General features: G+C 30.5%; 2 protein-coding genes across 2 annotated transcripts in view; both read left to right on the top strand.

The window, feature by feature from the left end:
• Positions 1-15,285, top strand: part of LOC143231727 (ran-binding protein 9-like) — a 165,469-nt gene that overhangs the window by 51,277 nt on the left and 98,907 nt on the right. The window contains 2 exon segments of the mRNA XM_076466344.1: positions 1,171-1,283; positions 4,151-4,766. Coding sequence (XP_076322459.1) covers positions 1,171-1,283; positions 4,151-4,434 — 397 coding nt within the window. The 3' untranslated portion in view covers positions 4,435-4,766.
• Positions 4,673-15,285, top strand: part of LOC143231300 (uncharacterized) — a 19,646-nt gene continuing 9,033 nt past the window's right edge. The window contains exon 1 of the mRNA XM_076465851.1: positions 4,673-4,766. Within this exon, the coding sequence (XP_076321966.1) occupies positions 4,673-4,766 (94 nt within the window). The remainder of the gene's footprint in view (positions 4,767-15,285) is intronic.

Raw genomic sequence — 15,285 nt, 5'->3', positions numbered from 1 at the left:
TTATTTTGAGTTCAAAAATGTACAGTTTTAACTAAGTTTATAGTTACTGAAATACAGTAAAATAAGTTGTTTAGTAAACCAAATTTATAAGCAAGCCAGCTTTTTTAAAAATTGTTAAATAGAAAGTTTTGTTAGATATAGATTTGTGGGTGAGTGAAAAGTTTGAAACCTATTTCCTGTTAATTCACATATATTACATTCAATTTCAGTGGTTTTCTTTGTCCACTCTAGCAGCTACCTTGGCTTATCAAGCCTATGTAAATGTTGCCTAATACAGTGGCCATGTCAGCACAATAAAACATAATATGGGTATTACAGTGGCCATGTCAGCACAATGAAACTTAATATGGCTAATACAGTGGCCATGTCAGCACAATGAAACGTAATATGGCTATTTGGAAAGTGATTTAATTAAACCTGTCTTATTATACTGTAACTTTATAATTAAATTGAAATATGAATTAATGAAAGATGGCTTTTTATAAAAATGGTCTGTCATCATGATGGAAACTGTTGAAAAAATCTTTTCTTATAGCAACATGTCACCAAGCTAAGTTTTTATCATTTTGTTCTAATCTCTATGCAGACTTCCAAGTAACTGGAAACTATACTGGCTTTTACAGTTGAAAAGGAATTTTCATCATGTGTGTAAAAACCACTAGCTTTTTTTGTAAACTCAAATACATGGAATTACATCACTAATAGCATGACAGTTTAGGGCTAAAACTTAATGAAACTACATTTGTATTTAACATACAAAGCCAAATTAGCATTATTTTGTTCAGAACTGTTTTGAGTTTTGTCCTACGAGCTAGTAAAACTTCAGAAAATTCACAAACTAATTTTTTTTGTTCAGAGCATAATGAAGTCAAGTAAAGAAAAAATATTTTCCAAATATCTCTTGTATGAAATTAAATAAATAAAACTTGTTTACTATGTTTTTTGCAATTGTGTGGAACAATTACTGCAAGCTAAGTTTCTATAAGTTTTTAATTTAATGGTGCAGTTTTGTCCTTGGACATACAGACAGTTTTCTGACTGAAGTTGTTATAATTAGGAACATATTAATAAAACATTTGTAAAAATATGTCTTCATACATGGAACTTCAAATATGTTTCTGTTGATTGCAGTGAGAAGTGTATGATTCATATATAATTGTCATTATAAAGGTTTGTGCAGACCTATCTGGTGCATCATGGGTACTGTTCTTCAGCAGAGGCTTTTGCCAGAAGTACAAACCAGGCATTTGTGGAGGAAATAAAGTCTATAAAGAACAGACAAAGTAAGATGGTAGTTTTTGTTCTGTTTTGCTCACTCTCCAGAACCAAATATTCCATATGTTATATATTTATAATCAGCAATTTTGAACAAGAGTAAATCCACTAGACTAGTAGAACAATGATTCTCACAAAATTTTGTATTGGTGTTAGTAAAATATCTTATCACATTTACTCAAGATCATCTCAGTTTCGCCTACAATATACTTGTAATGTTGGTTTTCAACAGGTTTTGGTGTTAGTAAAATATCACTTTTGCTCAAGATCATCTCAGTTTGACCTAGAATATACTTGTGATGTTGGTTTTCAACAGGTTCATAATATCTAGGACACTACACGTAGTAAAAAAAAAATTCTCGGACTTTCATTTGTTGAAGTCTGATTAATCACATAAAAGTCTGTCAATTATTGAACAACCTGCGATAATGAAAGTGGCTACAAAGACAGTTTTCATGTTTTGTATTGATTGAATTCTAACATTCTCTGATTACTATTTTTTCCAGTCACATGATCTTTAACAGGAACCCTATCATGACTGCACCTACAACATTAGCATTTCTAACCTTCTACATCTAACTGAGACTAGAGTAAACATGACGTTACATTGTTCAGCTTAGCACTGAAAACATATCTTACATATGAATCACTTTACAAAAGGCAGAAAGCAGATAATTATCTTGAGACATACTTGTAAATAAAGATTCCTCTACAAAATGTGACTGTAGGAGCACAAGAGTTAGGTGATTTAAAACTTTAACACTGGTTTATTTTTTTAATTCTATTTTTGTTTTATCATTTTGTTGCTGTTGTAATGAATAAAACAGCCATTCGTTTCTGTATGGGCAGGTCACAGTAGATTTAAAGCTAGAATGCTTTATGAAGGGAGTGGAAAGCCACTTCTTGTGGTTTAGAGAAAATAGAAGTGTAATTTATGGTATTACTGTTAAAAATATATGTATTCCAACCAGACTATGATCAGTATACAGTTAACATTAAAGCCTGTAAACTTTGGGTTTGTGGTTTGTAACAGTTTTCAATTAGCTGCTGATTTGAAGTTGGTTGCTTTAAACATTCAAATCCCCTGTTGAGACAGCAGTCTACAAATTTGCAGTGTTAAAATGTTGGATTCCATTTCCTGTGGATGACACAGCAGACAGTCCAGTGTGATTTTGGTATAAAAGTACATACATACACAAATTTTTAAAATTTGAAAATATTCATAATTTCTCAAAGTTTCAAAAGCAAAGTTGAAGTTGGTTGCTTAGCAGTTAATTCAGGGCGTATCTTGAGAATCCACAAACTTATTTTCTTATTAGATTTTCTTTGCTACAAGCACTTTCCAAGATGCTAAAGTGTTTAGAAAAAACATTTATGTTGCATTCCTGTAAGCGTGGCGAAGAATGGATGACGGATTGTATACATTACTCAGTGCTCGCTCTTTAATACATGAGTTCAGACAGTATTGCAGATCCCAAAGTTACACTACCGACGTGTAAATTGATGTTTGACATGAGAGCAATGCTTAGATAGGATTCATGTCTCTATGTTTAAAATAATTACTTAAATGAAACAATGGTTTAAACACAGTTCTAAACCTAATATAAGGGTAAATGTTATTATTGAAAATGGATTTAAAGAAACAGTTTATTGTATTTTACCATTTACTGGTGACTATTCAGTATAATAAAATTTACACTGATATGTTTAAATTTATGTTTAAACCAATGTTTCATTTGAGTAATTATTTTAAATATAAAGACAGGATTCCAGTTATGCATCTCTCTCACATTACATATACATTTACATATCCATAGTGTAATTTTGACTACGTTGACTCTGCAGTATGTTGTTTGAGGTCATGTATTATAGAGCGTGCTCAGAATACTGTTTATAATCATTTGTCAAATTTTCACCACTGTTTAGAGAACTGCTATGTAAAGGTAACTTTTGAATACTTCAACATCTTAAGGAGTACATATAGCAAAGAGATGTTATGCATGAAAGAAAGTTTTTGAGTTCTCATAATTTTCCAATAATCCAACTTGTAATATTTTTACATAAGAAAAGAGAGAGTGAGGAAAATGCAGTTTATTTTTCTTTATAATAAAGTAAATGTGAGATTGAACCGTATGTTAAATACTGAGCCGTGGCACAAACTATGTGAAAATATCTCCACATGAATATGGCATAAGGTTTGTGATGCTACTCCTACAGTTGATACTTGTGTGAACCCATCACTTATTCTTAAGTTAAGAGAAAAGTTCAGAAGACTTTTCTACATTCTGTTGTTTTCAACACCTACAAGATTCTCAGATTAAGAACCTAAAGAGTAAGTGATGATTTTATGGACCAAACAGTGATTAGATTAGAGGGCTGAGAATCAGTAGTTCATATTCTGTTACTGTAAGAAATAAAGTGTGCCCTGCCACTTGGAATGTGGGTGTGTTACAAGAGTGATGATCAAATTCCACTATTTGCTCTTACAAGTCCACACTAATAATGGTAACGAAGTGTTAAAACAAAATTAATATCCCACTTTTATGCAAAAAAAAACATTTTTTTAACTTATCCAGCTAGTTTTTATGCTCAGATGTCTTTCAAAATATAAAGTAATGTTTTTCATAAAGCTTTAAGCTCTTTTATTAAGCTCCCCCTCACTGTCACTTTATATTAGACACTCGTAATATTATACTTTCCTTTCTTGTGTCAGTTTGTTTTGTTTTTTTTACAGTTGTTAAGTAGTGAAGTATTTTTGTTTAAAGTGTAAATGTTATTTTAGGTATAATTTAGATTTTGATAAACTATATGGTTTAGTTTATTTGCCATTTATTTAACTTTTTAAGAGTTGTATTTTTATTTTTATTCTGAACAGGAATACTTAAACTAGTGCTAGCTGGAAGGATTGGTGAAGCTACAGAAACCACCCGAAAGCTTTATCCAGGACTTCTAGAAAGAAACCCAAACCTACTCTTCCTTCTGAAGTGTCGACAGTTTATAGAAATGGTTAATGGCACTGACAGCGAAGTCCGTCCTGCACGAAGTCCCAGATCACAAGGCAGCTCTCCAGCTAGGAGTCCAAACTACTCAGCTCAGTCTTCAAGAACTTCTCATGCTAGTGTACTGAAATATTCCAGTAACTCCCCCGACATCAGTTAGTCCTACTTCACAAGTAATTTGTGGTAAACCAACAGTTCATGTTGATTCTAGTTCACATAAAAACACTCGCAGGTCTCCAGTAGAAGATAAGAATATAACAAACAGTGCACTTTCTAATGGAAACGTGCTTAATGGTAATAAAGAAATTGACACATCAGAAAACATATGTGATGACATAGATCTGAGAAAAGGAGAAACTGTAACTGTTGAATATGCCCAGAATGGAAGGACTTTACCAATGATAACCAATGGAAATATACAGTCATCTGTAGATTTGTATCAAAACAGTTATACCCAGGAGAATGACAGTGAGGAAGATGATAATGAAATGGGTAAGTACCCATGCTCTTTAGTAATTAATTCTGATTTCTACTATTCTTTAAACTTAAAATTAATGAATTTTGACATTTGGAACATGCTTATGTCATAGAAGTAATACAAGGAATCCTTTGTGTGGAAGTTTCACACACAGAATTTAAATACTTTGATGTGATGTAAAGTATCTTGATAAAACCTTGTTTAGTAACATGATATGGACAGTGTTGCGTAAAAAAAAAAGTTATTGCACTTAATGTTTCATGATGCTGTTGCTGATGATGAAAACTATCTGAAAAGAGTAAAATTACATTGTATTTTTACATATTATAAAATGTCCAGTAACAGTTGTATAGCTTTCAATAAATCTCAGAGTCCGTTCACCACTGAAAGTGGCAGCAACAGTTCAATGTCAAGTTTTGACCTGTCTCTGTTTGTACTGAAGTGAGTCTTAGAAAGGATCTCATATCATGGTTCCAAAATGTTAACAGTCTTTAAGCTAAGATAATCCACCACTGAAAATGGTATCGGATCTTCAGCCACAAAGATTCCAACAGTCATTATTGTTTTTGCCCTCTGGCTGTTCAGATAATTCTATTTTAAATTCTTCCTGGAATATTTTTTGAAAAGCAACATGCCCTTCACTGTTTACAGAAAGTGAAGCCCATGAGAGTTTACATTTAATTTTTATCATTTTATGTAATGTAACATTATTTTCTTAATTGTTTTTATGGCCATGTTTGATGATGTTCCAATTTTATATCTGACCTCCAGTTCATAAATTTTGCATATTGTTTTCAAACTGTTTTTTTTTCCAAACTTCAAACTGAAAGCATTTCCATACAGCTAATTTGTAGGATGAAGGCATGTTCCATATGCTTTGTTAACTCACTTGGCATTGATGTAACGTGATATGTCGGTTTACTGTTTGATGTATGGTATTCATAATAAATTAGAAACTTGACTAACAGAATTTCCAAGCTATGTTACTGGAAGTAACATAATCTGTATTTATAACTGTTATACAGCACATAGATTGATCAAGTGTTTTCATGGGAAAGTAAATTTGTAACTTTTATAATTTTAAGTATGTTTTTATAAAATATGAAAGGATGTTTTAAAATGCAGGAAGTAACTACAACACAAGGAGATCATGTATTGATCTGTGGGCAGTGAACCATATTAAATTATAATTTTATGACTTGTAACTGATGTTATCTGCCAATGTCAGTGATATTTAACTGTTGACTAAGGAAAAAGCAACTGGTTGGTAGAACCTTTCTCTGACCTTTGTTTTCTGTTATTTCTTTCTATGTATCATGATTGTGGGAATATTGTGCCATTCAATTAGTTGGTTGTAATCAATTAATGAGGCAGTCAGTTGAATGATTAGCCACTACTAGTTTCCAACTCTGGGTTAAATAGTCTGAAACAATTAATATATATTTACTTTCTAGGTACAATGTCAATGAATATCTTGAAGTGTCTATAACTAGCATCTGAAGTGGCATAGTTAAGCTTGGCATTCTTTAAATGTAGAGAAGTTTTATCATTGGCATCCAATAAATGTTTTTTTTATATCTTTCTCACATATTACCAACAGAATGTTTTACTTATTCTGCTATGTGTTTTTACTAATGATAAAATCTACAACAAATGTATAACGTGAATCTAGTTTGTTCTCCACGCATGTTGTATCTTTTCTTAACATCATAATCTAGGCCTCAAATTACTTCACAATTTTTCATCAGCACATAAATATTAATAGTAATTTCTTTTAATTAACTTTTCTACTCTAATTCTACTATACCATTTTACAGTTAGGTCTATATACTACTGTAAAATCATAAAGCAGTGATTAAGTCTTCTACTCTAATTCTACAGTACCATTTTACAGTTAGGTCTGTATACTACTGTAAAAATCATAAAGCAGTGATTAAGTAATTAAGTTTTCTACTCTAATTCTACAGTACCATTTTACAGTTAGGTCTGTATACTACTGTAAAAATCATAAAGCAGTGATTAAGTAATTAAGTTTTCTACTCTAATTCTACAGTACAATTTTACAGTTAGGTCGATATACTACTGTAAAAATCATAAAGCAGTAATTAAGTAATTAAGTCTTCTACTCTAATTCTACAGTACCATTTTACAGTTAGGTCTATATACTACTGTAAAAATCATAAAGCAGTGATTAAGTAATTAAGTCTTCTACTCTAATTCTCACGGTACCATTTTACAGTTAGGTCTATATACTACTGTAAAAATCATAAAGCAGTGATTAAGTAATTAAGTCTTCTACTCTAATTCTACAGTACCATTTTACAGTTAGGTCTATATACTACTGTAAAAAAAATCATAAAGCTGTGATTAAGTAATTAAGTCTTCTACTCTAATTCTACTATACCATTTTACAGTTACGTCTATATACTACTGTAAAAATCATAAAGCAGTGATTAAGTAATTAAGTCTTCTACTCTAATTCTACGGTACCATTTTACAGTTAGGTCTATATACTACTGTAAAAATCATAAAGCAGTGATTAAGTAATTAAGTCTTCTACTCTAATTCTACAGTACCATTTTACAGTTAGGTCTATATACTACTGTAAAAATCATAAAGCTGTGATTAAGTAATTAAGTCTTCTACTCTAATTCTACTATACCATTTTACAGTTAGGTCTATATACTATAGTAAAAATCATAAAGCTGTGATTAAGTAATTAAGTGTTCTACTCTAATTTTACTATACCATTTTACAGTTAGGTCTATATACTACTGTAAAATCATAAAGCAGTGATTAAGTAATTAAGTCTTCTACTCGAATTCTACAGTACCATTTTACAGTTAGGTCTATATACTACTGTAAAAATCATAAAGCTGTGATTAAGTAATTAAGTCTTCTACTCTAATTCTACAGTACCATTTTACAGTTAGGTCTATATACTACTGTAAAAATCATAAAGCTGTGATTAAGTAATTAAGTCTTCTACTCTAATTCTACAGTACCATTTTACAGTTAGGTCTATATACTACTGTACAAATCATAACGCTGTAATTAAGTCTTCTACTCTAATTCTACAGTACCATTTTACAGTTAGGTCTATGTACTACTGTAAAAATCATAAAGCAGTAATTAAGTAATTAAGTCTTCTACTCTAATTCTACTATACCATTTTACAGTTAAGTCTATATACTACTGTAAAAATCATAAAGCTGTGATTAAGTAATTAAATCTTCTACTCTGATTCTACTATACCATTTTACAGTTAGGTCTATATACTACTGTAAAAATCATAAAGATGTGATGAAGTAATTAAGTCTTCTACTCTAATTCTACTATACCATTTTACAGTTAGGTATATATACTACTGTAAAAAATCATAAAACTGTGATTTAGTAATTAAGTCTTCTTCTCTTATTCTACTATACCATTTTACAGTTAGGTCTATATACTACTGTAAAAAAATCATAAAACTGTGATTTAGTAATTAAGTCTTCTTCTCTTATTCTACTATACCATTTTACAGTTAGGTCTATATACTACTGTAAAAATCATAAAGCAGTGATTAAGAAATTAAGTCTTCTACTGTAAAAATCATAAAGCAGTGATTAAGTAATTAAGTCTTTTACTCTGATTCTACTATACCATTTTACAGTTAGGTCTATATACTACTGTAAAAATCATAAAGCAGTGATTAAGTAATTAAGTCTTCTACTCTAATTCTACAGTACCATTTTACAGTTAGGTCTATATACTACTGTAAAAATCATAAAGCAGTGATTAAGTAATTAAGTCTTCTACTTTAATTCTACAGTACCATTTTACAGTTAGGTCTATATACTACTGTAAAAATAATAAAGCAGTGATTAAGTAATTAATTCTTCTACTCTAATTCTACAGTACCATTTTACAGTTAGGTCTATATACTACTGTAAAAATCATAAAGCAGTGATTAAGTAATTAAGTCTTCTACTCTATTTCTACAGTACCATTTTACAGTTAGGTCAATATACTACTGTAAAAATCATAAAGCAGTGATTAGTTTTCTAATCTTGAATATGTATTCTGATAAACTTTTTTTGCTTATTCAGTGAGTTATTCATCTCAGGTTTTCTGATTTGTCCACTTTCACATATTTTCAGGTTATCCCTATTATCATAAAATAGATGCAATACAACTGCATCTGATGCATTAGAGTTAATAGAAACTAAAATTTTGGGTAACTTAAAACTATTACTTTTAGTAATAAATCTTATAATTTTCCAGATGCATATTACCTCTTAGTTGTTTATTTAAAAACTGGACTTTTTGTTCATAATTCTTTCTATATTTGCTTTGTCATTTTGACTAATTGTCTGATCAACAGGTTGCCATGAAAGTATCCATACTATAATTTTTAATGTGGTAAATTCATCACCACTCAATATGGCATGCATTAAAAGTCTCATGTACACAAAGAAATCATATTGTTAAATTAATTATTTTTATTAAGCTTTACCTGTGAATATATAAAGTCTGAGGGTTGACTTCTTCCAGATGCAAGGTGATTTTCATGTTAAGGTTAGAAATACATTTATTCACATTTCATTTCTATAACTTATAAAACTGTCTAAATTAATACAAATCATTGCTGTAACACTTTTTTTATTTTCGCTATCCCAGTTTTGTGTGGACTGGGTTGATTTGACTGACCTTGTAACAACCACACATACAAAAAGAAAAAATACTTTCTTTTAATTTTTAGAATGATTACATGTTATAACAGAAAACTACAGTTGTTTATTCTAAATATCTTTAGGATTAAAACAACCTAAATCTGTTTCTACTTACTGTTTTAATGCTCTCTGAATCATGTCAAATTGATAGTCCAGCAAAGTCACTCAGCAAATTAATGCATAGCTCACCATTGAATTATATAACAGGTAAAATATAAAGTTTTACTTATAAAGACATTTGAAATGTATTTAGAGGGTTTAGAGATTAGGCAAATAAAATTTGAAATTTCTTAGATGAAGTATTTTTTATCTTAAGATGAAATTCACTTTGTACTTGGACTAGTTAGAAAAACAAAAAGACAGTGTTCATGGATAATCTGTTTTAGTTTATTAAAATACTTCAGTAAAAGTCACTTTTTTTAAGTATAAGATTTGTAATCTATACTAAAAGTTTGCTGTACTAAAAATTAGTAGTATCAGAACTATAATGACCTTAAATGTGTTCACATGGTTATATGGTCCATCAGTTCAAATGAGCCTGTGTGAGAAGAGTTATGTTTGGTAATGGGCATATGTCGTTTACTTTGGCTGTATTTAAACTCAATACCAAACCTTATTTTTCCATCCACTTTAGGAAACACGTACAGGAACAGCATAAGGACAACTACCACCTGATATAATACCTTACCATAATTAGGACAACTACCACCCTATATAATACTTTACTTAATAAGGACAACTACCACCCTGTATAATACCTTACTTAATAAGGACAACTACCACCCTATGTAATACCTTACTTAATGAGGACAACTACCACCTTATGTAATACCTTACTTAATAAGGACAACTACCACCCAATATAATACCTTGCTTAATAAGGACAATTACCACCCTGTATAATGCCTTACTTAATAAGGACAACTACCACCCTATATAATGCTTTACTTAATAAGGACAACTACCACCCTATATAATGCTTTACTTAATAAGGACAACTACCACCCTATATAATACCTTACTTAATAAGGACAACTACCTCCTGTATTATGCCTTACTTAAACATTTATTTTTTTTGGCACTCATATAGAGTCTGTGTTAGAAGTGTATTTGTTATTAATACAGTTAAACCTCATTATAATAAAAATGAAATGGCCTAGTAAAATAATTTGTTATAACAGAAGTTCATTATAACTGATTAAACCACTATAGGGTGCTTTCATGAAAAACAAATGTGTTCCATAATTACAGTGCCTGACAATGTAATTTTTTTTACATCCATAGAAAAGTACATGTCACACAAAATTAAACTTTTTTATTTCCAACTGCCCCTAGTGGCATAGCAGTAAGTTTGCAGACTTGCAACACTAGGAACCAGGTTTCAATACCCATTGTGTAGCTTTGTGCTTAACTACAAACAATTGAACAATACTTCCAACTGAAGAGGGTTTTGCATCATCAGTACATTGAGACAGAATTTGTTACTTTACTTGAAAAGGCAAAATCTTGCATAATAAAGTTTATAATCTAAGTTCCATGGCAATATGAACACAGCATAGAAAACATTGTGTCGCCAGTCTGTGTTGTTTGAACATTATCATGAGACTGGAGGTAACAGCATAGGTTTACTATGTAATTAATATGAAGGCAGTTCTTCAGCATTGATGAAGAATAATGAAGACTCTTAATCTGTTCATTGTTTTGTTCTTCCACTATATGGAAACAATAGCATCATCATTAGATGGCAACTCATAACTTTCAATTTCTTCATCTGCAGGACATCTCGGGCAACTCAAAGTTTCAAGGCATACTTTCCCAAAGACTGCAAACTTCTTCATTGGGAACCTCATTAGAAGTTGTACTGGAATTGTTGTTTTCAGTACTGGCATTGATCTCTCCTTCCACGTTAAGACCAGTGGTATTTTGTGCACAGGCAGATGATACGAAGCAGTTGACAATAGTCAACTTGGTAACTTTCTGCCACAATTACTGTAGCATACCAAATGCATCTTTGTTGTTGATTGTTGGTAGACATTCTGCAGAAACAAGAGATGCCAGCATTTCCTGTTTGAGATAGTGCTCTAGAAATTTTTTATCATGCTTTGGCCCATCTGCTACAGTTTTATGTTGTATTTGGTGGGAGAAATGTAAGCTTTATCAACTTTAGGCTGTCTATGATTGGGTGAGCTGGACAATTGTTTGCAAATATGAGGATTTTCTCATGTTTGAACTTCCAAATTTCTTTGTGTATCCAATCACTGAATAAATTTCTATTCATCCATGCATATCTGTTGGCCTGATGATCAATGGATAGAGAGTCAGATTCTTAAAACACTGCAGCTTTTTTGGTCCATACATATTTAAATACAGCATCATGGTGATTCTTTCTTGGCTTTACTTTCCTTCCAAAGAGACTTCATTTTTTAATGTTAAAATCTCATCAGGCATCACAGTATTAAAAATATCTGTTGAAGCATAGCCTTTGACTAGCACTGGGAATGATGTTGACACTGAATCGTCAGCCATGTCATTGCTGACAACAGCAGTGTGGTCACACACTGATTTAAAGATGATGCTGTGTCAAGACTATTGCAGTCAACTATTCCTGACTTTAAAAGCTTCCTCTTGATTTTGCTTGGAGAACAGGCCTGATGAGCAGAATATTCATGAAATATGGATTGATAAACCATTTTAACAATGCTTGCTCAACATTGTCCACTGCTAATCATGCTAAACCTGCAAAACATTTGTTGTTAAAACAGTGGCTTCTTCTTGGGAAGTTTCCTTTTGACTCATTGTATTAAGGTATAAGTACTTGCATCTTGTGCCATCTAATGATAGTGTGAAGCAGTTATCTTATGTTGTTGGTCCTTTTATGGTTTTCAGCTTGTGTTGTAAAATAAATGTGTACAGATGAAAACTTATTGTTTTGTTTAAAATCATTTTGTTTAAACAGGGTTTTCTAGTAAGTGTTTTGTTTTAATGATGTCAGTGACATTTCAAAGGGACTTTGTAGTATTTTTAAGCTGCTTTTATTGTAATTGAGTGTATTTTAATGAGGTCTGACTGCACCATCTTATATTTAATTGTACAATTATTAGAACCATTCTCTCCCACAAGTGTATCTGTATTCTTGTAATAGGTCCTTGCTTATGTTCAACCTCCATCAGCTAACACTTCCTAGTCAGTTTTAATTTATTAAGACTTCTTATTTTTAACACCTTTTATTATACTACAGCTGCTTTTTTTCTATGCTGCTAGTCATATCTGCTTCTTCAACATACTTAGATATAACTGCTTTACTTCATTTATATTTAACACTTTTAAAAGGCATCCCATATCTATCTATCAGGCACATAGTAATATATATATATATACATATACACACTTAACTCATCTATAGACACACAGTAATATATAAATCTGCTTCACCTATTTCTTCTGGTTCAACTAATATTTCTTTGTTCATCTATAGACACACAGTAATATATAAATCTGCTTCACCTATTTCTTCTGGTTCAACTAATATTTCTTTTGTTCATCTATAGACACACAGTAATATATAAATCTGCTTCACCTATTTCTTCTGGTTCAACTAATATTTCTTTGTTCTGTCTATAGACACACAGTAATATATAAATCTGCTTTACCTATTTCTACTGGTTCAACTAATATTTGTTTGTTCTCAACTTCAGCTCAAATAATAACCTGACTTGCCTCACATATTCCCTTGGCTTTAACTATAACAGTGATCTATTTGAACAGACTCTAATGTGGAGATGCTCCATTACCTACTGTAGGTTTATAGTTATGTTCTTATAGAGTATTCTCTACTTTTATTTTAACTTGTTAGCTGCATCATTTGTAACTATTGATTTCATAATTAACCCTATCACAATGGATCACGAGTCAAAAGCCATTTTGACTTGCATACAAAATATTATTGAACTGCTATTGTATGAATTTATGTCAGTAAATTTGATATCAAATTGAAGACAATAATTCAAATTTTAGTGTTATATATTAGTTAATTTCATAAGTTAAAAGTAAGTATTAAAATGTTAAATATCGAAGTTTTGTGTTAAATGGTATATTGAATGAAACATTGGTTCAAATTAAATATTTGTGTTGTCAAAGTACTAACTCTGTAGTTTTGTATGAATTAGGAACTCAAATTACCAGTATTGTCAAACTAGAATGTAAAATGAGAATCTTATATTTGTACAGATATGACTTATCTAACATAACTCACCTCTTTTCATTTTAGAAAACAGTCCCTTATACACACTTAATTCAGTATATGAATAACCAATTGAAAGTTCAAACTGTCCAACTAGTGGCTTTCTAAGCTATATTAAAATGTTATGAAATTATCTTGTTCTTTCAAAACCGAGAAGGTAGGTTGTGTCTTTAGTTTGCTTTCGAAATTGAATATTTTTTTAGGCACAATACAGCTTAGTGACTAAACTTGATAAATTAATGTGGTATTAAATGGTATCAAAAGAGTTATTTATAATTTTTTTACTTGTTTTTCAAATGTATATATATATATATATATAAAAAAATTACAAAATTCTGTATCATATCCTCCACATGTGAAATTTGAAAAGGCCCAGCAATTTACAGCAAGCAGCACAAGGTTTATTATAACTAGAAGATATAATTGTTTGTTATATGTATTTATTTACTGTTTTATGTTTTAAGAAACATAAGTTTAATATACTTCTAAATAGTTATAATATCTATACCTGTTGTAATGTATAATAATCATAATGTGGTTGTATATTACAAAATACTAGTCTACTAAAATGCAGTCAAGACAGGTCACTTTCTGAAGAATAAAGTTCAGTTTTATATTATTACATGCAGTAACATAAGTGCATGGCTGGAAATCAATATAAAAACTATATAGATAAATGTATAATCTTGTTACATTTAAGCTATTTAGATTAAACATTTTGTTTTGTATTATAACTTGTAGTCATTTTAGAATGAAAAAAGCATAATTTATATTACTTAATTTTTTTATAGTGGTTTTGAGATTCGTTAAATAGACAGACCCCACATAGTTAGGTTAGAGAAAATAACAAAGAGAATATAAAGTTTTATTGAAAACAAATGTTTCAGATCTGTTTGGGGTTGTAGAGATAACACAAATAATATTTAAGATTTTTGGGATGAAGAACAGTTGTTTTAATCACAACATGAAAATCACTTCACACTCAGGTTAGCAATTATACAGACTTGATTATTTCACAAACAAATTTGTAGTAGAAGTACTCATAAAAAACCTGATGTTTTGTGTACAAAAGACTTGCAATATTCACTAGAAGTTTAACAATTTTTTGAAGATATACACGTACTACATCAGAAGTTATGGTATAAATACTTATCTCATGTATATTGTACTGAGCCCATCATGAAAGAGTTAAATGAACCTTACCTGCTACTTAGATTCATACTTTTTTATTCATTCCAACTTGACTGTCTTGTGTCTCATTGAGAAATACTGCTACTGATGTACTGTGGCTTCTGATCTTCACTCTTATTGTCATACTTATCATAAGTACAGTCTTTTATTAATTCAGGCATCTAGCTGTACAGCTGTGTTGTTTAAGATTGAACATTACTTTTTACACTCAAGCCATTTTTAAACTTTATCCATGAGTGTTGTCTATACTGTATCATTCTTGAAGGAACCAGTGACACCCTTAAGTGTTGACTATACTGTATCATTCTTGAAAGAACCAGTGACATTCTTAAGTGTTGACTATACTGTATCATTCTTGAAGGTCAAGTGTTGAAAATCATTCTTAAA

This window comes from Tachypleus tridentatus, chromosome 11, assembly GCF_004210375.1.
Source record: "Tachypleus tridentatus isolate NWPU-2018 chromosome 11, ASM421037v1, whole genome shotgun sequence".
NCBI lineage: Eukaryota > Metazoa > Arthropoda > Merostomata > Xiphosura > Limulidae > Tachypleus > Tachypleus tridentatus.
Note: the sequence above shows the minus strand (reverse complement) of the source record. Positions and strands in the feature narration are given on the sequence as shown.